The sequence below is a fragment of the Lissotriton vulgaris genome, chromosome 3_1, assembly GCF_964263255.1.
Source record: "Lissotriton vulgaris chromosome 3_1, aLisVul1.2, whole genome shotgun sequence".
NCBI classification, from domain to species: domain Eukaryota; kingdom Metazoa; phylum Chordata; class Amphibia; order Caudata; family Salamandridae; genus Lissotriton; species Lissotriton vulgaris.
The window spans coordinates 1743889748-1743916006 of NC_141689.1; the positions used below are offsets into that span (position 1 = coordinate 1743889748).

A 26259-nucleotide genomic window follows, 5' to 3' on the forward strand; every position below is an offset into this window, starting at 1 on the left:
ATCACCAGCAGTTTGTAAAAAATGAGGTGGCGCAGCGATGTTAGACATGTTCAAATAGTTTTTTATAACAGTCTTGAGAAACGATGGCAAAATAAATGCAAGAAGAGAAAAAAACAAAAAAAATGAAGTAAGGTTATATTTCAGTACCTTAGTGTTAATGAACTGCAGGGAACTGAATCCGCTTGAAAAACGAGGCAAAACAAAGAAGATATGAGGAAAAGAAGATCGTCTTCGTGTGTACAGCTTTCCGATGTAGAAAGTAAACAAACAAAATGGCGGCCGGCACGTCGTGACGTCAGACGTCAAGGTTGAAGGTGATACCCACAGTGCAGCGCGTTACCCACAATGCAGCGCGTTCCGGGGGATCGGAGAACGAAGATGGAAGCTTAGGATGTTGCTAGGCGCTTCTGAGCTGCCTAGATGCTGCGGGTGCATGCCGGGCGGGTGCAGAGATTCCACGCAATTTAAAAGATGCGTGTAACGGAATCCAATACCCGGTAAGAGCAAAAAGCGCTAACATGAAGAAATAATCGTAAAACTCACGAGTCGCTTCCTTGCATCGGGAACAGGCACTGTTAAAACGCAAATCCAGCGGTGTAGAACTGTAGGCAGGGAGCAAATTTCCATAGAAGAGAGTGAACGTTGTCATAAAAAGAAGTCTTTTGTTGAAAATTGTAGCTGTAGTTACCCAGTCGTCGCCAGAAATTATGTAGTAATTCAATCCAAACGCAGGTTCTGAGTTACAGCTTTTAATGTAGAAATGACAACTTGACATCCACAAGAATGAACAGGCAGTTAACACAGGAGCAGCTCACAGCAGAATGAGCTCAAGCCACAGTAGCATTCTAAGTGACATCAAAGATTCTAGAAATGACATCAAATAGGAATACTACATCATGCAGCCTTGGAGCGGTGTGTACAGCAATCAATTACCTCACCAGGGGCCGACAAAGGCATCTCCAGTACCGGCGCTGCTCGAAGAGCAGGGCAAACACACCAGCTGCAGTTTTTCAGCTTGTGTTGTGTGGGATAGGTTAAATAAGATTTGCACAAGGTCAGGCATGGCACAGATTGATTCTGTTTTATTTTTGCAGTGCTAACATATTAACTGGATGAAATATATGTCTCCTAGTTATCAAAATATAGAGATGGGAACTCTTTGACTGAGGCAAGTCAGTATGCTCTATGTGTGGGGTGCAAATAGTAGAATCATTGCTTTCTCAGATTGCGCAATATTTAATAATTCTTTCTCTACGATTTCTTTGATGGGAACTATGGTACTCCTAAATGACAAAGTGCTAAAACTGAAAGCGAAGAGACTGCTGTTCCATGACATTCGGTTTCAGAGCAGGGGAGACTCACTTGCCTCCCACTGCAGCCGAAATTACTTTGTTCATTGCTTTCAGTTTCAGCAGAAGAGTTTGCCTCCCACCTCAGCTGAAGCATTTCAGCTCTAGGATTTTAACCCCGTCCTGGGAGGGTTAGCTCTTCCCAGAAAGCAGAAAGTTTCAGTTAAAATTACACAGGCAGGCAGAAGGGCTAAAAGGGCTTCAAATTGCCCCCAAAAATGCCAGCCATGTGTTGTTTAAACAGCCTGCAACCTGGTCTTGACACTAAATGCGGGTTATAAATAAAGAAGTATGTATTTATTTGTAATGTGACTTTTCTGTCTTTGTTCAATTTAATTATCAGTCATGGATCATTCAGGCAGCCCTAGAACACAATTAAAGAGCTTTCCATTGATTTTTGCTGTTGGAAGTATGTACAGATAAGTGCTGAAAATACAGCTTTAGTGACTGCTTATTTTTGTACCACCTGGAACATCAAAATAATGAGCTGACAACCCTAATCATAAAACTAGAGGTTTATTGCAAGATCAGCACATTTTTTATTTCCTCCACCCTCGATCCCCGGTTAATGCCATAATAGCAATAGTTTAACTTGTATCTGAAACTCTGTGCCACTGTGAATAACATGGTGAGTTACTTCAAGTGTCTGGGAATGCACCCTGCATTCAGACAACTCGCTCCTCATTCTCGCCCTTCACTTTCACGCTCATCCTGCATTTACTGCAATCACAATGCCCTCACACTGATCTCCATGCACGCAAACCATTCACCCGCTCACTCTGTAGTCACAGTGATCACTCTGCACTTACAATGCACTTGCATTGTTCACCCTGTACCTCAGCCTGGAGTCTCACGGGAACACTACTCAGCCTTCGCTCATGTGACACTTCACTCTCTCACCTGTCCCCCCTCACTGCTCAATCTGCAATCTCACTCAAATAAGCCTGTCATTTAACTACACCCACTCACAAACCTGCAGTTTACTAAACACTCTTATTGTGTTGAATATCATTTGCAGGATATGGCCTGGGATGTACGGGTGGCGGTTGATTATGTAGCGTACCAGATTCCAGACATCTCTGTCAGGTGGTGGGGGGGGGGGGGGGGGGGGTGCGGGGGGGCCCGACATCGAAAAAAAATCAGCTGGGGGGGGCTCAACCTACAAAAGTTTGAAGACCTCTGCTCTAGAGAAACAGAACTCCAAGTACTGCAATGCAAACAATCAAATAAAACATGTGGGCGGGCGGGCAGTGCACTGGGTCTGCTTGGTTGCCAGAGGTCCCTCTTTTGAGCTTTCTGAGGAGGGATGCTTGCCCAATTTAGAGATGCTGATTGTGTCGGCGAGTTCAGTGAAGCACTTTTAACAAAACTGAAATACCAGACAGCCACCATATCACAGAGCCTCTTTTTGGCACTTTTGTTGTTTTTGTTATTTCTGCAACAGCAACAATCAATGTCACTGACGCACACAGAGGTATTGGCCTGCACCTCTATAGGGCAGGCCTCACAACAATCCTCAGCCCGGAAGCCCTGTCGCAGGCAGGCAGCAGGAGAAGGCTTGGCGATGGTTGAGCCATCTGAGGCGCTGCCATGAGAATCCAGGCTGACCCCCACCTCTGAATGAGACTGGGTAAATGCAAGATTGGCAAGGCAGGAAAACTGTGGATTTTAGGCTGTTTTACTGTCCCACCAAACCCTAAATGACCCCTGGATATCTGCATTGCACCAGGTTCTTGTTCACCTGCTAACGATAAACTCAGACAAAGTACCATTCGTGAGGCATGTCAATGACACATCGATACACTGCAAACAGAAACATCACACAAAGGCATACTGAAAACTTGATCAACGCTATATGTTTGTAGGTGACAGGAGCCTGTGCCCTGATTGACTTACAGGCGGCATAGTTAGTAAATCTGTTTGTGTCACAGTCACTTCTGGTATCAGGTGCAGCTGGTTAGGTCCTTTAGTGTGCTCCTGGAATAACTGAAAGACAGGTTATAGACTATATAAGATCATGATATATAATAAACATGCTTCAAAAATCAGCAGATTCACATAATTAGAAAGTTAGGACAAGCATTCGAGCTTACAGCGCAGCGTGCATCACCCACCTTGATGAATATTGAAGATACTGACAGGCACATTGGCTCAGTGCTTAATTAGAGCTGGTGGCTTCCGGTGCTGGCACTGGCACTTAACTGTCAACACCGGCACTTTTGACACTCTGCCACATGATGGCACTGTCTATCTAATGTAGAGATGAGCACAACAATAGTTGTCCATTCATTCAATATATATTTAAAAAATGACTAATACCTGACACCCAAGCCATTCTTTTAGCTTTGGGGGCCTACAATAGATTGGATTGTCACATTTGTAGGAGTGTGATGGGTGGTAGTTAGATACCACGGTCATTGGAAGCTCTGGTAGGGGCAAAGGATGGTGGCGCATGCTGCAGTGTGGCATCCTGACGAGGGTCGTGGCACTTATTTTTCTACAAATGAAGCACTGACTTCATTCACAAAGGGTTTTATATGAGTAAGTCCAGTCAAATGTCCTCATTACGAGTGGCCGGATAGGGATGGTGTTTATTATCACATCTTTTAAAATCGGATTCCTCGAGGGTCGTAACTTAGAAGATGAGAGATCATTATTGCCTATTCGAAGTTGTGGACTTAAAAATGAGGCATACCATGTGGATGCAAAGTACATATGAGCGCCAAAATCCACGTCATGCCCCTTTTTAAAGGGCACAACTTGTAAATGGCAATAAAGATCTCATCTTCTAGGTTCCGACCCTCGAGGAATCCGATTTAAAAAAATGTGATGATAAACATACAACCGCAGTCTGGATGTAGGCCAGCCTTTTATAGCTCAACAATGAGCAGACCGAAGTCCTGATGTTCGGAGATCACTTTCTGTAACCCCAAAATTTCTGGTGGAAAATAAAAATATTGGCAATCTGTTTAGACCTGCACCGGTTCTCTGTAGCATGCGTATTCCAAAATTTGTGATAGACTGCACACCTGGGAGCAGAAATAACATGTGATACTTCATTAATTCATTTCTGGCAGATCTTGCCATTTTTCCCTGAGGCAAAGCAATGTTTACATGGAGGGTTTATAATCCTCTCATGGCTAGACTACTGCAAGGATTTGTACCCGGGGACTGCCTGAAATGTTACTGCTTCAGCTTCCAAGCCTTCAGAGTGTAGCAGTTGGACTCATCACTAAAAGTCAGTCAGTGGCTTGACCGTATGTTCTCAGTGCTAAGTCCATTGTATTGGCTTTCACTGGAACATCCCATCATGTTAATGTCCCTCTGAATAGTACACAGGAGTACTTGGGCCAAATTTGTGATCCTCATACAGTGCACAAGTTATGGAGAGGACTCAGAGCGTGTCCTGGCGATTAAAAGTTGCAACTCCCTGCCCAATAGCCTCTGCCTTTTGATTCTGTTTAAGCACAACAAAGACTTCAACTACCTAGCACTCTACTCATAAAATAAATGAATTAATTATCTCATTGAGTTGCCTGGTCTAAATTAAAGGTCAAGGGTCGCGATCTAGTGGGTCCACGTGTCTTTTAAGAACCAGTCCGGCTTCAGGTCTTTTACCTGTGTATAGCTAAACTCACTGTCTCAATAAGAGCCTATTTACTTAATCTTTCAACCAGAACCAACATATACGTAGACACAAATGCAAAAAAATGCAATCCCAGAAGTTACCATTCCTTTACTAGACGAAGGAAGAGGACAAACCTGCAAGCAGTTTTAGTTCATAGTTTAAATGTCTATGCTTTGTTTTGTTACAAAGCCTCAATTGTAGGAAAAGTCTACATACCTGTACAAATACCTTGTAATCTCTTAGTGATACATTTATTTGTATTACTCAAACGTATTTTGTTGGCGTGTATTAGTTTCAGTGTGCTGTGGTGATATTTATGTGGTGTAAAAACATGTGCTGCTTAAAACAAATGTTACCTTTTGCATTGACTCTACCAAGCCAATATCGTACACCATGAACCCATCGACACCAGCACGGATCTCAAACAACTTCAACCTGAAAGGCACAAACACTTAAGAGTTCAGCAAGGTATAGAGTAAAACTTGGATGTATATATTATAAATACACCATAAGAATAGACATAAGGCTGCAAATTACTGCACGAACAGTAGGCGATTCATTGGCCAGAGCGCTGAGATACGGCAAATAATTGCACAAAAAGTAGATGATTCATTGGCCAGAGCGCTGAGATGCTGCAAATTACTGCACAAAAAGTGGGCAATTCATTAGCCAGAGTGCTGAGATACGGCAAATAACCACAAAAAGTAGGGGATTTCTTGGCCAGACAGACCGCTGAGATGATGCATGTCTTCAAGTGCCTAAATAACTAGAATACTCCCCCATTTCTCATCATTCTGAAAAAAAACTGAGGCACTAACTCTGCTGTCAGTTTGTACAAACAGAGTGGGGAAACATTCAAGTACTTTGTGACAAAGAGCATTTAGAAAGAAACATTCTCCAGGGGTGCAAGGAGACTGGGAAAGGAGCGGATTTAACACTTAATAGTGACACATTTAATGGAGTTCACCACCATTTAAGTGGATGCTTTGACTTGAAAGCACAATAAAAGGAACATCTAATTACCATAACAGTATTATTTCCCGCACAGTACCGGAAATAGAAGAACTGATAGGAAGCCTGCTTATCGCACACCTTGACTAATATAGTGCAGTCCTTTTAGGACTACTGAAAAAGTTCACAGGGGCAGATTTACAAGCCCCTTGCGCCACTTTTGCGTCACTATCCGATGTTAAAAATGACGCAAAAGTGGAGCAAGGGGTTTGTACATCTGCCCCACAGACTTTAGACTCAGGCGCAACCTCGACATGACAACCTATAGGGTTTCTGGTGCACGAGTCCCATTTCAGAAGCCTCTTGAACAGTGATCCGGGTGATTATGGGATGTTGCTCACTGTGCTAGACTCCGCCCGGTGTTTGGGTGCCGCCACTGGGTGGATCTCCTTCTATGGTGGGTGTCTACCTTTCTTGTGCCTGACTAGGATAGTACTGACAGTTGGTGGCAGCTAATTACTGAAGTACAGGCATTATTACAGAACCTCACTAGAGGGGATGCCATTGAGACGTGGCTGCCTGACAGACAAATACTCTCGCCAAGGATTGGCTCCCCCAACAGTATGGGGCAAATTTTGAATTTGATTAGATAACCGCAAACGGAAACTGTCCCTAAGACTGGAAATAAGTAGGGGTGTGTGTAACACGTGTAATTTTCTGCAGCATAATTAAGCGGAATTATCGCAGAATGACAGTTTATTACGCAAGAAATGTAATCCAGCATTTAGTGCTACTTTCTTAATTGAAAATGCACCCCTGCATCTAAAATGGGCAGGGGGGTGCATTTTGCACTAATAAAATAGAACAACAGAACGAGAAAAGTAGCAGCTATCATTCTCTCACGCTCTCTTAGTTTATTTTTCCTGTGCAACTGCATTAGGATGTATTATTGTTTGCCCCACAAGCCATGTTTCTGTTATTTTTATGAAAACCCCTACAATTCTTTTTGGACGTTTCTGCGCAAAGGCCACAATCTGCAGAAATGTGTACTTCAACCAGTATGTGTTTAAATCACAAGCCATGAAACATCAAGGTATGTTCATGGAGCAAGCAGGTAAACCAAAACACCGATTAAGCGTAAGATGTCGTGTAGTTGGATAAGGACAATCTCATTTAGATTTCTCAGCACAACCTGGAGGTAATAATACCCTACCGTGTTAGTTATTGTACTGCGTTCCGTTAACTCCTAGATTGTAATTTTGTCAGTAAGACAATTTGACAAATGTGAGATATCATTATGAAAGCATTTCGCTCATTTCATCTCCAGGTTTTTTTTTCTGTTAGTAAGAAGACACATTTTTGCACTTGGAGTGATGTGGTAATTCTACATCATCAGCATCTCTAAAAGTGTGTTGATTAAAAAAGAAGAGTTGCTGTAATTAGGTTGCTGCACATTTTAACAATAAACAATGCCACCGTATTCAAAATGGGCATGCGCGTGATAGAGAACAGTACGGTGCAAGGTACGCAGGTGTGCACCCAGTGCTAGTGAGATGTCGATGATGAAGCACGCCACACTGTATGAATGGGGTTTACTTCCTGTATCATTGGACACACTTTACAGACATGACATTAACGAACTAATAGGAGATCCAGGCCTAATTGATTGGGCTTTTGACTTTTTGGTTGCCCAACTGCACTGGACTGAGGTGCTATATGTTGATACAGGGAGCATGTTGGGCAGCATCCCTTCCCTCTCTTCCTGCTCACATTGAAGTAAATTTGAAACAATCTGCTGACTGTCAGACAAGCTGTTGGGCCAGGACAAGTTCCAGTTTCAGAGTATAGGAGGGGACTGCCAGAATGTCATAACTCACCACAGGATTGATGGACTTTAGTGTGGCCCCAAACATGTTGCCCTTATAATGGTCTCCTTCCTAGTCCTCAGAGTCCTGTCTTCCACAGAAGCCAAGGGCACCCCCAAATGAGAGAGATCAGTCACCCCTTTCCCAAACCCAAAACCCAATCAAGATTCCCCAGGGGACCATTCACCAGTGTCTCAAATCAACTTATTGTACACCTGTCTGAATCATGGACTAAACTGCCTTAGGCCTGTCCTGTCCACAAGATGCTGCCACAGGAAAGAGGTCCTTGGGAAAGAATACTCTCCTTCCTGCCCCCTCTGTTCAGCAGGATATTGTGTCCAATGGACAAGCATCGAGGAGTGTGTGTCAGAGTGTATTTGTTTGTGCGTGCTTGCATATGTATAAGTGAGCATGTTAGCGTCTTTGGTGCGAGTCACCCCAGGGTCTTTGATGTTCCAGTCTTACTAAGATATACCTTCCAGGCGCATTAAACTCATGTTGAAGTAGTCCTTTAGCAATAATTTTCCTTATGTTTATGAAAGATGGCCACTTTCCATCCCGCCCGAAGTGTCTCAACGTGGGACCATAGTTTCCACCCACAACACAGTCCCCAAACTTCCTCTCACTTCTGAGCCGTGAAATGAGAACCGAGGTGGTTTAAAACCGAGGTGGTTTCAATATGATGCGGTCTCCGGTTAGATGTACCGTCACCAGCTTTTTCCTCTGTTCCCTCTATAAAATATCTCGCCCCCGGCGAACGATCTTTAAAGTTTGTCAGTGTGAGTAGTCTGCGGTAGTAACATTTGAAAACCGGAAGTGACCGTTTATAAAGCAAGTGGACCACGTGAGAAAGGGCTCGCGCGTGCTGTTTCAGCTGGGTTACATCTTTTTGTTCCAATATCTTTATTGTTATTTAAAAAGGGTTAATACATGTATAATATAATGCAATACAACATAGTATTATGAGATATACAATAAGTTAAAATCGAATAAATATAGAATCGAAAATAAAGTTCATAGCAGAGAATAATGAACTCACAAGAAAGCAGAATCTATAAACTACAATACTGCATGTTATGAATTGACTTGAAAAATGTTATAAAGCCCGGGGAGGAGGAGTATGAAAGATCAACAACACGTACCACTTTTATTCCAAAACCTAGTCGTATTACATCTTAACAGTAACTGTCAACGTCGGCGTATTTTATTTGCGAAAGTCTCCATTTTTAGCTCCATACCTCACTCATATTCGAATGGACATTACCTCTTAACCGTGGCCATAACCCTCTCATGCGCCTCTGAATCGTCCCTCTCCGGCAGCAGGAGCGCCGCCATGCCGCCGGTAGCAGGGGCCCCCCTCCGGTGGCACGTCTGCACCAGCAGGTCCATGTAACTCTTCAGAAAGAGTTTCTCCATGTTGACGTACTTGCTGCGGTCTGGGAGCAGGAACTCAGTCCGATGACCTGAAAACAGGAAACAGAAACGACTCTCTGGACATCATGATAGTAGCTTTAGGCTCCCATATTTTTTATTTTAAAAAAAGAACAACACTAAAGAAATTCAGTCAAATTTCGTATTGATAGTAAAAAAGAATAACAAGTTTTGCTTTCGTTTTCCATAACAATATCCAGCGATAATTATCGCTGGCCGCGTTTAGCGTGCACAATTCGAACGCCGTCTATCGCCGGATTCTATCGCCCGTTCAGAGCACTATTAACAACGCGCATCGCAGAGGCAATAAAAATCCCGGCGCTAAGTGGCAATATCGCAGGATTACCAGCGATAAAAAAAGCGTTAGGGAAAACATTGTAGATAGGGCGATGTGGACTTAGCATTATGATCCACCTCCCATGATACATATGGCTAAGTCGGGAAATTAGCAGACGTAAGGAACCGGCGATATACCCCGTTAGCGCTACTTTTTATGTCGCTAGACGGGTTAGTGATTTCCTAGTTGATAGGGAGAAGCTGGGTTAGCGATTATTCCCGCTGAATTTCAGTCGGGAACGCCTACCACGCATCTCGTTAGCGATGCGAGGTGCAAAGAAAATGGGCGCAAAGGCATGGATTCACGCATTAGCGTGTCCATGCTGACAGCTGACAGGGCGATAAAATTATCGTCGCTTTTGTCCGAAAACGGACGCTAAAGCGGCGATAATTTTAACGGCGGGCCTTGTTGATATGCCCCATCCTTCTTTCAGACAGGCATGTGGCTTGCTCCGTGCTGGAAAACCAGTGAGTTAACAAGAGTACATTTTCACTTACTTTGCGGGAGGGATGGCTGATTTAGTACTATGTAGCTACCCTTGTCGGGAAGTAGAATGCAGTACGGGTGACGAAAGTGCCTATTTGGGGAGTTTTGCAGGATCCACTGTGTTGGTAAATGAGTGTGGGGTTGAGTGTGCGTCACCTTGGGTATCAGAAGTATTGTGGGGGTTTGGGGGATAATTAACGTGGGGAAAAACTGGGACAACTGAGGTAAAATACAATACTGCGAACAATACCAACCACACTATGCTCTAGATGTTTTAACTTTCTAGTCATAAAAAGCAATTGAAATTTGCAACTCTTCTTCATTTGACCAGAAACGTATCATTCAAACTTACCCATTTACTAATAGGTCGGTTCACAAAATAAGGAATCGGAGTAGATTGAAGTCCAACCTACCAAATTAATATTCATTAGGTAGGTTGTAAATTGCGACTCACTCCGATTAGTCACAATCAAAGGGATGGTGGCCCGCAATGGTCAGCAGACCAACAGGGCTGCGATTGCTTTTAAATAAAGAAATATTTTTTTAAGTTGGTTTCCTCACCCAATAAAATTTCTGTCCACTTGTCTACTTCAAGAGACTGTTTAATCAGTAGTGGAGTACTCTGGAGAATTGAGGGTGGATCACCGGACATCTGGTGCAAATCAGGGCCCCCGCCCTATACCCATTCCAAGAGGTCTTTTAGGGTGAGCCTACTCTGTATCAGTGCCCCTGTGTGCCGCCCCCCATCCACGATCTCTGGTAGATTTCCTACCCACCCTGGGAGGTATTCTAGCAGGAAACTGACCCGCTGGCCTAAAGGGGCTGCTACTTTAAATATTGGGAAATCGTGCCCTTATCCATAGGTGGGTGTAGGAATATCCTTGAAAGATATATACATAGCTATACAATTTCTGTTTTATATAGTGAAATGAGATGAGCCAAGAAATGATTTGTATGCCCAATCATAATGCTATGTTGTTTAGGACATGTGATTAATGCAAGTACTGTCAGAACAAAATAAGGATCTCTGCTACTTTAAATAGTGAAAGGTGGTGCCCGCATGTATGTGTGGGTGTAAGAATATTCTTATAAATTACGTCTGTCAGTGAGACTTACATACAATTGCACCTCTCAATTCAGGGCAAGTGGAGTTCATGCTTTATCAATCTTGAAATGGTTCATCCTGTAGTTGTTAGGAATTACCAACTAATGACTTTGTCAAAAAAGAGATTCCCTTTGGGCACATTAATGAGAACAAAATGACATGACGTACAACAACATTACAGGCAGACTCAGAGCAATACAATGGTAAACCAAATTCTGAAACAACAAATAAATTCAATATGCACAGTTTTATTATATAAATTAAAAATAGAGTTAAAACATATGTCAATCAAGGGAAAACAGACAATATATGGAAACAAATTATACTCTAAAGTTCATCAAATGAGTTCCTAAAGCTAAAGTAAGAAAAAATTATATACAATAGGAGTATATTTGCAAGAGTTTATCATTTGTTTTGATCCTGTTTCCATATAGAGAGTTAACCAAACAAAAAATATATAGATGTTGTCTCAATAATACCTTATAAGATTAGGGAATCTCGTTTTGTAAAAAAGAATAGTCTCTGTAAAACTGTCAGGAAGACACTTAAAAATTTGGATCAAGCGCGCACAAAATTACAGACTTAATATAATATATAAATGCTGGATGGTCAGCATATGCGCCATATTTCACTTCAGTGCTGCCTGTAACATTAAGTGCCCGTATCTTGGCGCCGACCGAGCGGCCCGTGTACCATTATATCGGAGTCCGCTTTCTAGCTCCATGTACAAAACTCAAGGGCGCCAGATTACTTCTGCATTTACACGCCAGCGGAAAAGTATATAACCGGCGCGCTTTTTCCAGCCGTGTTGTCTACTGAACACTACGGAGACTACACGCGGGAGGCGGTTTCATCTGTCCCTTAAGGTATGTGAATGCGCTATCTGTAGATAGTCTCAAGAGCAATATACTTGCCTAGTATGCCCTATTAACAACTAAAAAAAACGTTGTTAATATGTTTCAGAAGCAGCATTTGTTAAAGATTGGGAAGACGAAGGCATCCTCTTGAAGGCTTGTTAAATAAATCTTTTTAATGTGAGTATTGCCTGAACCCTGCCTAATAAACGCTTATGACAATATAAAGCACAACATGGGATTTTAACATATCCCATTTGTTTATCTTTCACCAGCGATGCCCCGGTTTCGAATTCTAACAAATCGGAACCTAGTTACCGCGTGTAAACGGGACAATCTGCCTTTGTTAGTAAGTATGAAGCATGATACAACTGCTAGAAATCTGTCAGCTAAGCTGAAAGTATAGAGTGGTAACTATATCCCCATATTGCAGGAGTGTGATATACCTACTCGCTGAAGTGACTATGTCTAGCATCTATCAATAGGACCACACAAATAAGATGTGAGTATATCTCTGTGCCTGTTTCAGTTAACTATTGCTAATATAGATAGTCATCATAGTTACCCCATAGGCGACATGGTACTATAAGAGAACATTTTTAAGAGAGCGAACATCAAGTGAAGTGTTGGCTTTATCTAAGAGCCCTTAGTCTGCTAAAAAGTCACATAACACAGCTAATTAGAAACCGAACTTACAAGTTGTTTTTATGTTCCTTTATACATTTCAGTTGGCAATACGACCTATAAAAGACTGCTAACAACAGGAAGCACGTCCTATCAGAAAGAAGGGAGATATCTATCCCCTATATACTTTTTTAACACGCCTCATTTTAAGGTCAGTATGGGACTTGACAAATGAGTTAGATGTTGTATAGCAAGTATTATCTGGGATGGCCTGGGAGCATGAACCTCCTGAGTATTAACAATTTAAACCACCTTGAAACCACAATCACCATCCTGAGATGTTGGCGAAATGCTCAAATTGATAAACATAATCATGTGAAATGTAATTGAGTGACCACGCTGTATATAGAGCATACTTTGTATGGCTTGCAATGTGAATGACATTGAGGAAACACCCAATGTTAACGATAAAATGTTTGTTTTTATCTTAATATTGTGAGATATGTCAAATCTATATATGTATGATGTAAGGTGTTGTAATGTGTTGAGCAATGGTTAAAAAAACAATTCTGGTTAGCAGGTGGATTGTTGCTTTATGTTCAGTTTTTTAATCTGTTACATTATTGTTGCTGAGATATTTTTACTGTAAATTACAGTTATCTGGGGAAGACAGCTAATATATTTCCTGATGAAGACGGCTGTATGATATTTGGTCCGTCGAAACGCGTTGAGGATTGGGGGAGAGAATCCATTTTATAATAACTAAAGGAGTATTCTGACTATGCTGAATATACCTTTTTGAGTATCTCCCTTGATTTAGCTTTAGGAACTCATTTGATGAACTTTAGAGTATAATTTGTTTCCATATATTGTCTGTTTTCCCTTGATTGACATATGTTTTAATCTGTTTTTTAACTCTATTTTTAATTTATATAATAAAACTGTGCATATTGAATTTATTTGTTGTTTCAGAATTTGGTTTACCATTGTATTGCTCTGAGTCTGCCTGTAATGTTGTTGTACGTCATGTCATTTTGTTCTCATTAATGTGCCCAAAGGGAATCTCTTTTTTGACAAAGTCATTAGTTGGTACCCCACCCCCTTGGTAGAGGGTCCCTCTCTCTTTTATTAGAGTTGTTAGGAATTAGACTGGATAGAAGCAAGAAGTATATGGGGTCTTTTTTTCCTAAAGAAACGGGTATGAATGTAATCAACAGGAACTCGCTTGACACAAGGCTGCTTTTTTAGAAAAGGTTAAGTGTTAATTGTCTCAAATATTATTTATTTGATAAAGTTGGATTGAGTTCAAATGGGGGTTGGAGTAAGTACCTTTAAATTACGTATTAGTCTTGGACAAAGTAAATTATTGATCTTTAGAATGAGGGAGATTTAGAACAAGTAAGCTGATTAACTAGATAATATAAACATTGGGCTACTGTGAATGTAAATTGAATAGTGTGAACCTCCTTAGAACGATTGCACGTCTAAGTTTCAAAAGAGTGAATTAAATAAGTCCTGGCATTAGTTTGATAAAATCAAAACTGCTAATCAAGACAACTCATAAGGCTGTGACAAGTATTTAATAAAACTAAATTGTACTGGTAACTTACCAAAAAACATTGATCAAGTAAATATTTTTTTCTGATTGCTTATTCAGTTTAGCACATCATAAAGTCCCTATATTGTCTAGGCCACTCAATTAATGTTTTTAATTTCCTGATACTAGTAGTAAGTATTTTAGAAAGAAAGGTCTGAATAATAAATTCACTTAGGAAGGATCTTACCAGTTTAGAAAGTAAACGCATAAAAGCACCAGTAATGTATGTCTTAGATTAGCAGAACACTTTTGGTGAAAAAACATAGGGACAATTCAGAATAGGGATAAACATTAAGCTCCTGAACCAGGCACTTAAAATAAGCAAATTTCAACTAAAAATTATTGATGACATCCTACGGGAACTAGCAAAGGCAAACTACTTACAGTCCACTCCATTGGACGACATGCTTTTTTATGTATATGGCTATATGTGCTTCATCGTAAATTAAATCAAGAATAGGAAAACGTGTCAAGTATTAAAATCATTGCCGATGAATTTGTGCACAAAGAGACAGAGCCAGGAAGTAAGTTATGGAGCTAACATAGAACTGAGTTCATTCAAGATAAATTCTGAAAGAAATTTCTGCTAAGGTAAAAGGCTGTGTACACTTTGGACAGGTTCTACAACCAACAGTATCACAAAGTACCAGGTAAAGTGAATCTTATTAAGAACAGTTCGAAGGCTAACATATGTTAAGAAGGTCCTTTGGCTTCCAAGCATGAGCAACTATCTCACCATGCATTGTATCCCTAAGGAGCAGGAAAAACATTCCAGCAATTTAAACAGGAATGTCCTGTATGGAAGTGGCCTGATGAACATGAAGATGCATTTTAGAAGATAATGGACAGGATGAAAAGCACCCCTATATTGAAATATTTATACCAGCACAGCAATTGGAGTTTTAATGTGATGGCTTGGAGTGATGCACTTGCAAGAGAAACCACCAGTAGCCTTTGAAGTTGGGATATTTGTGGTCCTGTTCTAAATGGAGAGGTCTCACCAGTTTAGTGGCTGCCAAAAGGGACACAATCTGCACCTAAAATCTTTGAAAGCATCATGAAAACATTGTTGGGTTAATCAACCAGGTGCCCTCAGTACATGAAGCTAAGACTGGAGAGATATGAAGTTACTATTCATTACTCTCTAATCAGGTCTCTGACAGTGGCCGGCACAAAATGTAGATCCTATCAACCTGCAGCCACACCAGAAGGCTCAAATGATCAACAGAAACAATAGGCACCAGGGGCCATCAACATCCATCATCCATATGGAAAGTGGTCAGAAGTCAGCAGGAGGCCATACCTCATTGATGATGCAAACTTCTCTGTGATGGAGCATGATACGTTCAGATCTCGCTGCTGGCTGAGTTCTGATAAGCTATGGGCTCAGTATTTAAGGACTGTATGTATCCTTAAAATTGACATTTGTCTTACCTCAATCCGTGAAAAGTACAAGATGAAGCAGAAAGTGTGGAACCACAACTCGAGGTCTTGGCTTTTAAGAAGCAGCCTTCTCGGTGAATATTCAACAGGGGGGAAACTCAGACTACCGAAACAGTGTGAGGCATGTGTGCTTAAATGCGATATTTAAGGACGTTTCATACTGCAACAGAGCAAAGCTTTTCATTTGTCCTGTGAATGCTTGATCTACCATTCACACCTAAGCAATTTAGATGTCTGAAATGCTCGCAACTATCTATGCATAATCCCAACTCCACCAAACGTAATGGCTTTTTGATCCACTTTTAATATTTGTTTCTCCATTTGCCACTTCTGCTGTGGATCCATGATGATTTTTTCCATTTTTTGTGTTTTTGCCAGCTTTTGGCCTTATGATCTTTTCGGACACATTTAAGGATGCCTGTCACTATGATTCACTTGATTTGTTTTCTTTGTGGCACACTTTTTATTGAATCTTATTCACAGATTAAACAATTCACAATGTATATCAGTTCTCATTGTCATATCTCACAAATCCCTTCTAACCATTTTGGATGTGATATTTTATAATTTTTCTTTGAGAGCAATACATAGGACAGAGTGCATAACTGTTATTTGAAAGGTCATACCAATTTTCAGCGGAATCTCTGAGATGAGGTTAAATTAATAATCCGCCTCAAAGCAACACCGCAATGTTGCGCCCTATGTTGAGTAGGTGGTGATTCAATGCAAAAAGGATTCTCAATCTGCTGATTGAGAAGCGCTGACAACCATGGATGTTTTGCCTGGATTTATTTCAAGTTATTTCTTTTTGCATTGAATCACCACCTACTCGACATAGGGCGCAACATCGCGGTGTTGCTTTGAGGTGAAATATTCATTTACCTCATCTCAGAAATTCCACTTACCTGAGTCTTCTTGACAAGTGCATATCTTTCTGGCAGTCTCCAGTCAGTGAGGGATGCCTAGGGATACTTCCCACTTGCTGGGCTGTCTTTTGGCCTGAAGAAGACCCGCTATGACCCCATACTAGTGCATTGTAAGGGTCGAAACATCGGCGATAACACATGGCTCAGTCTTAACAAATCTCTTGGTGTACACTACTTAGCTGACCTGCCACATTCAGAGATATTGTCTTCGTTGTTGTTCTGACCATTCATCAACTTGTACATACTTGTATATAGCTTCACTCTTGTATACATGCACTGAACTACCAGCACTGAGCACCCATTGTCACTTGGTCACTTTACAATTACTCCTCACCTTCACAGCCCAAAGGGAAAAATTTGTTTTTAGAAATGTTTTGTGAAAACTCAATAATACCAAATAATAACAATTTTTGCGAGCAATATGGAATTTGTTGTTGTGTTCCAATATTCATGTTGTTGTGCTCTGTGATTTAGCCCACTTGTACTTTCCTGGCACATCGGTTACGCAGAGAGTCATAGAAAGTATTCGTAACAGGATTAATCTTTATTAGCGATGTAATTGTTGTCTCCCCGACAGAACCATTGTAGCTTTACCTATACTTAACCAGGTTCTGAGGGACACTGGGTTCCCCCATTGTATCTATACCACACACCAATGACTTCACACTAGGCTATTGAAACCCCGGATAGATTGTGACGAGGGTATGGAGGCAGGAAATTCCAGATACCACTGTAGGGGGAAACTCCAGAAGCTTCTTCCACTTGAAAGTGTTCACAAAGTATAAAAAGGGGACCCTCAGACCCACTCTTAATTACACTCATGGACCTGTGGATACTACTCAAGAAGGTTGCCCTGCTGCTTGAAATCTGCCCTGCTTGCTTAGAAGGAAGACTCAACCTGCACCCTTCATACCAAGCTTAAGTAATTCCAAGGGTCAGCTGTCTGACCTTCTGTTCTACGTTAGAGGGACACAACAAGCTCCAGAGGCCCCTTATGCAACTGCCCAGCGAACCTGCTGCAACTGGACCTGCCAATGGACCTTCCTGAGTCCTGCTGGATTCTGCTGGAGTGAGTTCCTGATCCCCATGAGGTGCCCCCAAGTCCTGGGCCTTGGTGTGGCATCAGTTGAGCTCCTCCTTGAAGAGGAGGTGAAGTTTTGTGCTCTTTGCAACCCTGAACAGGCCCATTAACTGGAAGATCTTGCTGCCTGTGCTGCCCCCAATGCGAAGCTGCAGAGAACCTGACTGTCCAGGCTACAGTGACTGCCAGTGAAGACCGATAACGTGAGATCTGCACTTCGCGTTACAGTATTATCAGCCAGCGGTGACAACCAACGTAAATCTCTAGCAAATACCATCAAAGACGCCCAACAGGATCTTTGTGTTACAGTAAATACAGTCTGCGATACCTGGCCTGCTCTTCGTGCTAAATCGATGAACACCCGAGACTCTCTACCTGCTCCTCGAGGGCTCCTTCACTGCAAACGTAACTCTTCGCACTAGACTTTAGAAGGTAACTTTTTCAGCAGGACCAACCTGGTACCTGTATCTGGCCTGTGCTCCATCGCAGTCAAGCTGAACATGTGACTTTCATCTGGTCTCGCACGACCAGATAGGCCAAGTGACGCTTTGTGCTTTTAGGCGCTATACTCACATAAAATCTTTGAAATCGCATATCTCCAGCTCCACTAATTGGATTTTTATCATTTTGGTGTCAAATAATGCTTAATTTAACTCTATTTTTCTATACTGGTGTGGGATTTTTCTTATGTTGTGTTTTCACTTTATTGCTATTGCGTGCTGTATACATACTTTACACATTACCTCTAAGTTTAGCCTGACGGCCTTTGTGTCAAGCTACTGGAGGGTTAAGCACAGGTCAATTTAGTTAGTGTGGCTTCTTTAAATGTTCGTCGAGTTGTTTCCACATGTGCTCTTGGGGCGTGTGTTCTTTCGAGAGGTTGCCCGTTATGTTGTCTGCTCCTCTTAGGAAGGTGACCCAGTTGATCCATGTTTTGAAGTTTGCTTTCGCCGTGTTCTTCCAGTTCGTTAAGATTATCTTCAGGGCTGCTGTCAGGAGCAGGTCTAGGAGGTCTCTTTCTTCCCTGCCGTTCAGGTTTGCTGTTACATGCCCTGTCGCCAGTGTCACATAGTTTAGTACTAAGTCTGTTTGGAGCATGTCATTTATGAATGCGTTTATTTGGGCCCAGAACCTCTTGACTTTGACGCACCCAAAGATAAGGTGTTCAAGTGTGCCCTCCTCTTTCTGACAGTTCCAGCACTCGCCTGAATCTGCTATTCCGCTTTTGTGGAGTCTTGATGGGGTCCAGTAGGCTCTGTGGAGAAGCCAGTATTTTGTTTGTGCCAGTTGCGGGGTGATCTTGCTTTTTGTGGCTGAGGCCCACATTTGCGCCTGTTCCTTTTCGTTTAGCTGTCTGCCCAGGAGTGTAGCCCATGAGTTTGTTGTCTTCTTGTTTAGAGACAGGGTCGTCGGGGCGAGCAGTTTGTAGATCTTGGCGGTCTGGTGTCCCGCCGAGTTTAGCATTAGCACGTACTTGACGATATCCGGTTCTTCTCGGGTTAGGTTTGCTCTTGTTATGGCAGACCTTATTTTCAGAAATGTGTATAGCTCTCTGTTGGGGAGGTTGTGTAGTTGTTGTAGGTTTGAGAAGGTTAGCTGCTTCCCCTTTGTTTCTATTTGTTTGGGAAGGCTTATCCCTTTTTTGATCCATGCATCATAGTCTATTACTGCCCCTTGGTATGATATTTTTGTGTTGTACCAGATGGATTCCCATGTTGTACCTCTCAGTTTCTGTGCCATTCGCTTGTCCACCTTCATCAGCGCTTCTCTGGTGTGCTTCAATATGGTGTTGGACCATAGGGGGTGTTTGTTTGCAGTTAAGATCGCTATCGGGTGTAGGCCTCCTAGGAGCTCGCTTTCTAGTTCCAGCCAGACTGGTTTGTAATGTTGTGTTCCGTCGATCCATGCGAATCCTTGTTTGGCTAGGCAGGCTGTCTGGTAGGTTTTGAAGTTTGCCAGGTTGAGACCACCCAGTTCCTTCGCTAGCCTCAGTTTGGGTAGGCTAATTCGTGGTTTTTTGTTTCTCCATAGGAAGGTGTTGATCAAGCCATCTAGTTTTTTGTGGAAGCCTTCCGTCATTTGGATCGGTAGCATGTTTAGCGTGTAGTTTATTGCGGGTGTGATCATCATTTTTATCGTCTCTATCCTTCCCCACCAGCTGATGTATTTTGGCGACCACAGTTCTAGTCTGTCTTTGACTTTTTTTAGCAGGGAGTCTTCGTTGTGCTGTATCGTTGATGTTAGGTCCCTTCCGAACTGTAGGCCAAGGTATTTGAGTGGTTTCGTTTGCCAGGCTAGGCCGGAGTCTCCTAGTACAAGTTTGGTGGTGTGTATGTTCATTGGTTTGCATTCCGATTTGTCCTTGTTGAGTTTGTATCCGGACGCTGCTGCATATTCCCCTATTGCCTCCATTAGTACTACGATCGACGTTGATGGCTTGGTGGTGGTGATGAGGATATCGTCCGCGTACGCTGCCAGTTTAACTGTCTTCTCTCCAATCTTGACACCCGTTATTCCCTCATTGTCTCTTATTTTTGCAAGCAGTGGTTCAAGTGCCAGTAGGAAGAGACCAGGTGACAGTGGGCATCCTTGCCTGGTTCCTCTTTCCAGTAGGAGCGGGTCGGATGTGCTCCCGTTGACCACTATTTTTGCTCTCGGTTTGTTGTACAGGGCCATTGTCATTGCTATGTACTTCTCCCCTAGTCCAAACTTTGTCATGCAGTTCCTGAGGAATGGCCACGAGACTCTGTCAAAAGCCTTCTCCGCATCCAGTGCTATCATGACCGCCTGTTCATTGCTCTGTGTTGTGTGGTTGATCAGATGGCATAGTAGCCTTGTGTTGTCTTGCGACAGCCTGTGTTTGATGTAGCCCACTTGTGAGTTGTGTATGATGTCAGGTAGAATTCTATTAAGTCTGTTAGCAAGCACCTTTGCATAAATTTTGCAGTCCACATTTATGAGTGATATGGGTCTGTAGTTTTGCGGGTATTGGTGGTCTTTACCTTCTTTGGGTATTATTGTGATGTTTGCCTCTCGCATGGTGTTCGTCATCTCCCCTTTCCTTATGCAGGCGGCGTACGTTTCCGATAGTATTTTCTTGATGTTGGGGCAGAAGGTCTTGTAGAACACGGCGGAGTACCCGTCTGGTCCTGGGGCTCTGTTCCGTTTTAGCTGATTGATTGCGGCTTCGATTTCGTCTTCCGTTATATCCGCCTCTAGGGGTGCCTTCTCCTCCTCCCTGAGTTTCGGTAGGTCGATGTCTATTAGGAGGGAGTGGCCCCCGTCTTTGCTCAAGTTCTTGTCCTCGGAGTATAGCTCCTGATAGTACTGTCTGAAAACCTCCAGTATGCCTTTGTTTGTTGTTTGCGATACGTTGTTTTTGTCTGTTATTGCTGCTATTGTGTGCTTCCTTTGCTTCCCTTTGAGGTAAGATGCCAGTTGTTTCCCTGCTTTGTTCGCTCTGCATAGATTCACCGACTTGAACTTTGTTAGCCATGAACCTGCTCGTTCGCTTAGGATTCTGTTTAGCTCGTATTTTTTCTTTGTGAGCGTGGTGAGTGTGTTTTTGTCCGTTATGTTTGCGCAGTGACCTCTTTCCAGCTCTTCTATTTCCCTCTCTAGCTCTGAGATCTGCTTATTCCTGCTTCTGTTCATTCTTGATTTGATGTTTATCAGTTTGCCTCTTAAAGTCGCTTTGAGCGCTTCCCAGATGGTGTCCTTCTCCACCTCACCATTGTCATTGTCTTCCAGATAGTTATTTAGTGCTTCCTCTATTTCTTTTACATTGTCTCTTTTCTGTAGGATGTCATCGTTGAGTCTCCACCTCCTCGCTATGCTTTCATTGTGTTTGCCGTTGAGGGCGAGGGATATATGTGCATGGTCAGAGATGGTTATTGGGGCTATCTCTGTGTTCTCGATCAGGTGCGTGCGGTCGCTGGACATCAATATATAGTCGATTCTGCTATATGAGTTATGCGGGTGTGAATAAAAGGTGTATTCACGCGCTGTGGGGTGTTGAAGCCTCCATGGGTCTGCTAGGTGGTGTTTGGCACAGAGATCTTTAAGGGTGTTGCTTCCTGGAGCGGTGTGGCTTGGCCTGCTTGGGTGTCTGTCCGTGGCCTGGTCCATTGTCTTGTTCAGGTCTCCGGCTACAATCAGGAGGTCGTCCTGTGGTAGCTTGCTGAGTTCGCCGTCTACCATTTGCCAGAAGTCTCTGTCTTCGGTGTTTGGTCCGTAGATGTTTGCTACGTGTAGCTTGTCGGTTCCTCTTTGGACACTTGCTATCAGCAGACGTCCGTCTTCATCCGTGTTTGTCTTGTGTATGGTGAGGTTGGCTTTCTTGCTTAGGATGGTTACCACGCCCCGCTTCTTCCCCTTTGCAGGTGAGCATAGGATTTCACCTATCCATCTTGCCTTCAGTAGTTTAGCCTCTTCCTCTGAGAGTTTAGTCTCCTGTAGCGTGTAGATGTCCCCCTTGAGTTTCCCCAGGTGTTCCAGTATTTTCCTGCGTTTAATTGGGTGGTTTAGGCCTTTGACGTTCATGGAGATTACCTTTAGGTTCACTGAGAGGTTCGCCGGTGGTCTGTCTGTCATGGGACTTTGTAATTGTCGCTGGCTGCTATGTCGTCTTCATTGCTGGGTCTTGAGGTGCCTGCTTTTGTACCTCCTGAATACTTGGGTCTTCCCCCCCAGGGATTAAGCGAGTAGGGTGGGAGGTGGGAAAGAGGGTGGGTGTAGAGATCAGTATAGAAAGAAGAGAAAGAGAAAGAGTAGTTATACATTGCACCACTGTCCGTTGTCACTCTGGCCTTCATGCCCGCCTGCCCCCCCCGCCTCCTCTGGCCGCCCCCCTCCCCCCCCTCCCCCCTCCCTCCGCCTGTAGAAAATCGGGTGTGTGACAGCAAGGTTCCTCACACTCCCCTCCCCCCCAAGTATGGCAGTGTCTCTGTGGACAGAAGGCAAAGGATATGTGCTTCATCGGTCTTCATAGTCTCTATGATCGACATTGGTGATTGAGGTAGCAGCGTTGATCATTGGCGGTATTGAGGTAGCTATGTTGATTAGTCTGTGCGTTATCGAGGTAGGTTTGTTGTCTAGAGTTCAAGGTTGGTCATCTTGTTGTGTGCTCGAGCTTGTCATACGCCCTCTCCTTCGTTCTCGTCCGTTGAGGCTCTTCTCTTGGCCCCTGGGCTTTGGTGTTCCATTTCTTCTGGGGGTGGCCCTCGTAGGTACCTGTGTAGGTCGTTGGGGTCTTCGAAGATTTTGCTACCGTATCTGTCTGTGATTCTCAGTTTGGAAGGGCCTGCGAAAGAGAAGGTGATGTTGTTTTTCCGCAGGGTTTCTCGTTGAGCTAGGAAGCCCTTCCTCACTTCCACCGTTAGCTTCGATAGGTCCTGTGTGATCGTCACTTTTTTCCCGTTAATTGTCATTGGCTTGCCTTTTCTGGCAACTGCGAATATCGCCTCCGTGTGGTCCTCTCGCAGCGGTTTGCATATGATTGGTCTCGGTGCGCTGCTGTTTTGTTGCTTCTTTGCTGGGATGCGGTAAGCTTTGACCAGCTCAAGTGGTCTTTCAAAGGTGAGCCCTGTTATTTTGGGGATAATGTCCTCCAGCATACGGGCGCATGCTCCCGGGGCGTCCTTCTCCTCCTCGGGTATTCCTAGTAGTCTTATGTTCCCCTTGCGGCTCCTGTCATCCTGCTCGGCCATTGATCTTTGTAGGGCTGATGTTCTTTTTATGACTAGGCCTAGATCATTGTGTGTTGTGTTGGCCCGGTCTTCCAGGTTGCTGATTCTTTTTTCCGCTTCGTCTATTCTGCCGTTGGCTCTGCTCTGCTCCGCTCTTATGGCTATTAGCTCCATTTGTATGTTGTCCACTATCTTCTTTGTCGCCTTTGCGAGGTCGTTACCCTCCCTTATCTCTTTCAGTAGTGTGTCCAGACTGGTTGTTTCTCCGCCCGTGTCTCCGCGATCTTTCGCGGGCGACGCGGTCAGATCGTTTTTGTTCTTCTTCTGGGCGTTTGTCACTAAGTTGCCTTCTTTATCCGCCATTGTGTCGAAACCTCTCCTGACCTGGTGCGTTCTGGGTTTGACTTCTGTTGGCTGCTGCTTTGTGGGTGTCTTTTGTTGTTTTCCGTCGTCCTTTTTCCTTTGGGCCGGCCCCGTTATTAGGTTGCAGTCTCTGAAACGGGGTGGCCACTTGACCACTCTAGTCTTGGTCCTGGCCTCCGCCAGCCTTCTGCAATTCTGCGGGGTGGTGTTAGCCCTGGTTGTGTTGGCCCCTGCGAATTAGTGTTCTCTTGCTGGTGCCTGTTTGTGATTGGTGACTGTTTGTCTACGTGCTCTTTCTGCACGACCTGTGGTGAGCGGCTGCCTGTGCCTGTGTGTTCAGCGGGTAGGTGTGCTTCCTGTGCACTGCCCTAATTCTCGTTGTTCCCCCGCCTCGCCTTCCTCGCGGTCCTTCAACACCGCCGTTTCTGCTGCCAGAGGTCCCGCTGTTCTGTCGCGTCGGTATCACACTTCGCACTGCACGTTTCTGTGCGGCTATTTTGACCGCCGGCGATTTGGCCTTATTTGACCTCACTTCTGGTTGTGGGCTTGTTGTGCACCGGAGCGGCGCTTCACCCGCTGCTGCTGCCCCTCCTAAGATGGCCGCCACTTACTTCGCCTCAGGAGTGGCCTCAGGAGTGACCCATGGGCTCCGTGGCTTCAGTGATCTCGAGCGTTTCCGCACGCTTGGCCCTGTGCTGTTTGGCCTTATTTGACCTCGTGTCTAATTGTGGGCTTGTTGGTGCACTCCGCTCTGTTTCGTTTCGCTGCTGCTGCCCCTCCTAAGATGGCCGCCACCGTTTAGTTTCCTTCGGTCACCGTCGATTACACCCTCCCTTCTTTCCCGAGGATCTGCGCTCCTGTCTTCACCGCCTGTGTTAGAGTGTGGCACTGCCTCTTTGTCTGGCGCCTGCTTGGACCTGGGAGTGTGACTGCGGACTTTACTGATATGGCCGCCTCGGTTCCCAAAGGGCGGGGTCTTCTTTTCTCTACGCCTTGCTCCTAGCACTTCGCTCTGCTCTCGGCCTCTCTCTGCTCGTCGGCCTGCCCGGTTTCGGTGAGCTCACTGTCGGATGGGTGAGATACTCGCCTGGCGCCCCCTTCACTTGGCCGCGCCCCCCTCTCGTGCTTGTACTGCACCAAGATGGCCGCCCTTACGCCTCCGTCCCGGCTCTGCTCCCCTCCGCCCTGGCTCCGATGATCGTTAGCTTTAGGTGCTCCTTCCTGGGGATCGGGGGCTTCCCCGGGGGACTGGGAGGTGGTACGCTGCTCAGGGGCGGTGCACTCGGTAGTTCTTACTTGAGGCTCCGGAGTTCTCAGCAGCCCGCCGCCATCTTGTGCTTCTGTTATTCCGTTTCCTTCGGTGGGTCTTTTTTGTCTCTGGCGGCTTCCCAGCGTCGTTTCAGGGCTTGTAAAGGGTCGCGGTTTGTGCTCCTTCAGTTCATGCACCTCTCCGTGTGTTCGCTTCGTTGCCTATTGCGTTCTGTCCTTTCGCATCGCCGTTATTTGACTTAGCATTCTGTAAAGCAATTTGGAAGGCACGCCCTAAAGACCCCTTTTCCAAATTTCTATTTGATATGCATTTCATTTCCCATTTTGCAATTCGATAAACTCTTACAGAATCTCAAAATGGTTAAGTAGCTTTAAAAAAAATACCATTTAATGGTCACAAACCCTGTGGCTTAGCAAATCGCAGGCTTTGCATAAGCTAAATGGCTTTATACATCTGGCCCTATATGGCTGTATACATCTGGCCCTACATGCTGTAACCCCTCATTTATTTATCTAACAATATTTTCCTAACACTTTCTGCACTACTTAGGCTTCCATTCGATAGTATGTCAGAGGCCTGCAATGTTTGCTTCTGAATACCAGAATCCTACATACTTTGTGGATATAACTATATTTGTCCTGTATAACCTGGGTCCCTTCACTAAAAAAGTTTTGTGCCACTGGATTGGGGGTGTGGGGCAATGGCATATCGCAGAAATTTTGATTAAAGACTCGTTCAAACCTGGCTAAGACATCTATGTGGACAGCAATAATGCTTATCTTGCTTATAATGCTTAGTAATTCCCCACCCTTCTTTAAGCGCCTTGAGACCCTCTGGGTATGTAGCGCGCTATATAAATTTATTGACTTGACTTGACTTGACTTATCAACAGGTAAGTAAGAATAAGGATGTTCGGAAAAGTACCATGTAGATAGCTGTTACATGAAGGACAAACCATGCGTTTTGTTTCCACTCTTGGAGAGTGCCTTTTGGTCCCTTTCTTTCATGAAGCCACCCCATGCTGTGGGGTTCCTAATGGATCGTCCAGTTCCCCTGTTCTTTTTAACCTCTATCTTGCCCTACTATTCCTCTCTTCACTGACTCTCAGGTGAAAACTCAGTCCTATATTATTTTTTTAGTAACAAACATTTCTCACTGGCCTCTAATTTACTCGAGGGACAATGGAACCATGGATGAGTGAGAACTTCCTCAAACTTAGCAAAGAAAAAACAGAGGTAATCTTCTTCAGGATCCAAGGTAGA

At 43.9% G+C, this 26259-nt stretch overlaps 1 protein-coding gene across 3 annotated transcripts in view; it reads right to left on the bottom strand.

The window, feature by feature from the left end:
- Window positions 1–26259, bottom strand: part of LOC147728393 (ureidoglycolate lyase-like) — a 481711-nt gene that overhangs the window by 38241 nt on the left and 417211 nt on the right. For all 3 annotated transcript variants that reach the window (XM_086962176.1, XM_086962177.1, XM_086962175.1), the window contains 3 exons: window positions 9058–9256; window positions 5334–5412; window positions 3246–3335 (listed from right to left, as the gene is read on the bottom strand). In XM_086962176.1, coding sequence (XP_086818302.1) covers window positions 3246–3335; window positions 5334–5412; window positions 9058–9256 — 368 coding nt within the window. The remainder of the gene's footprint in view (window positions 1–3245; window positions 3336–5333; window positions 5413–9057; window positions 9257–26259) is intronic.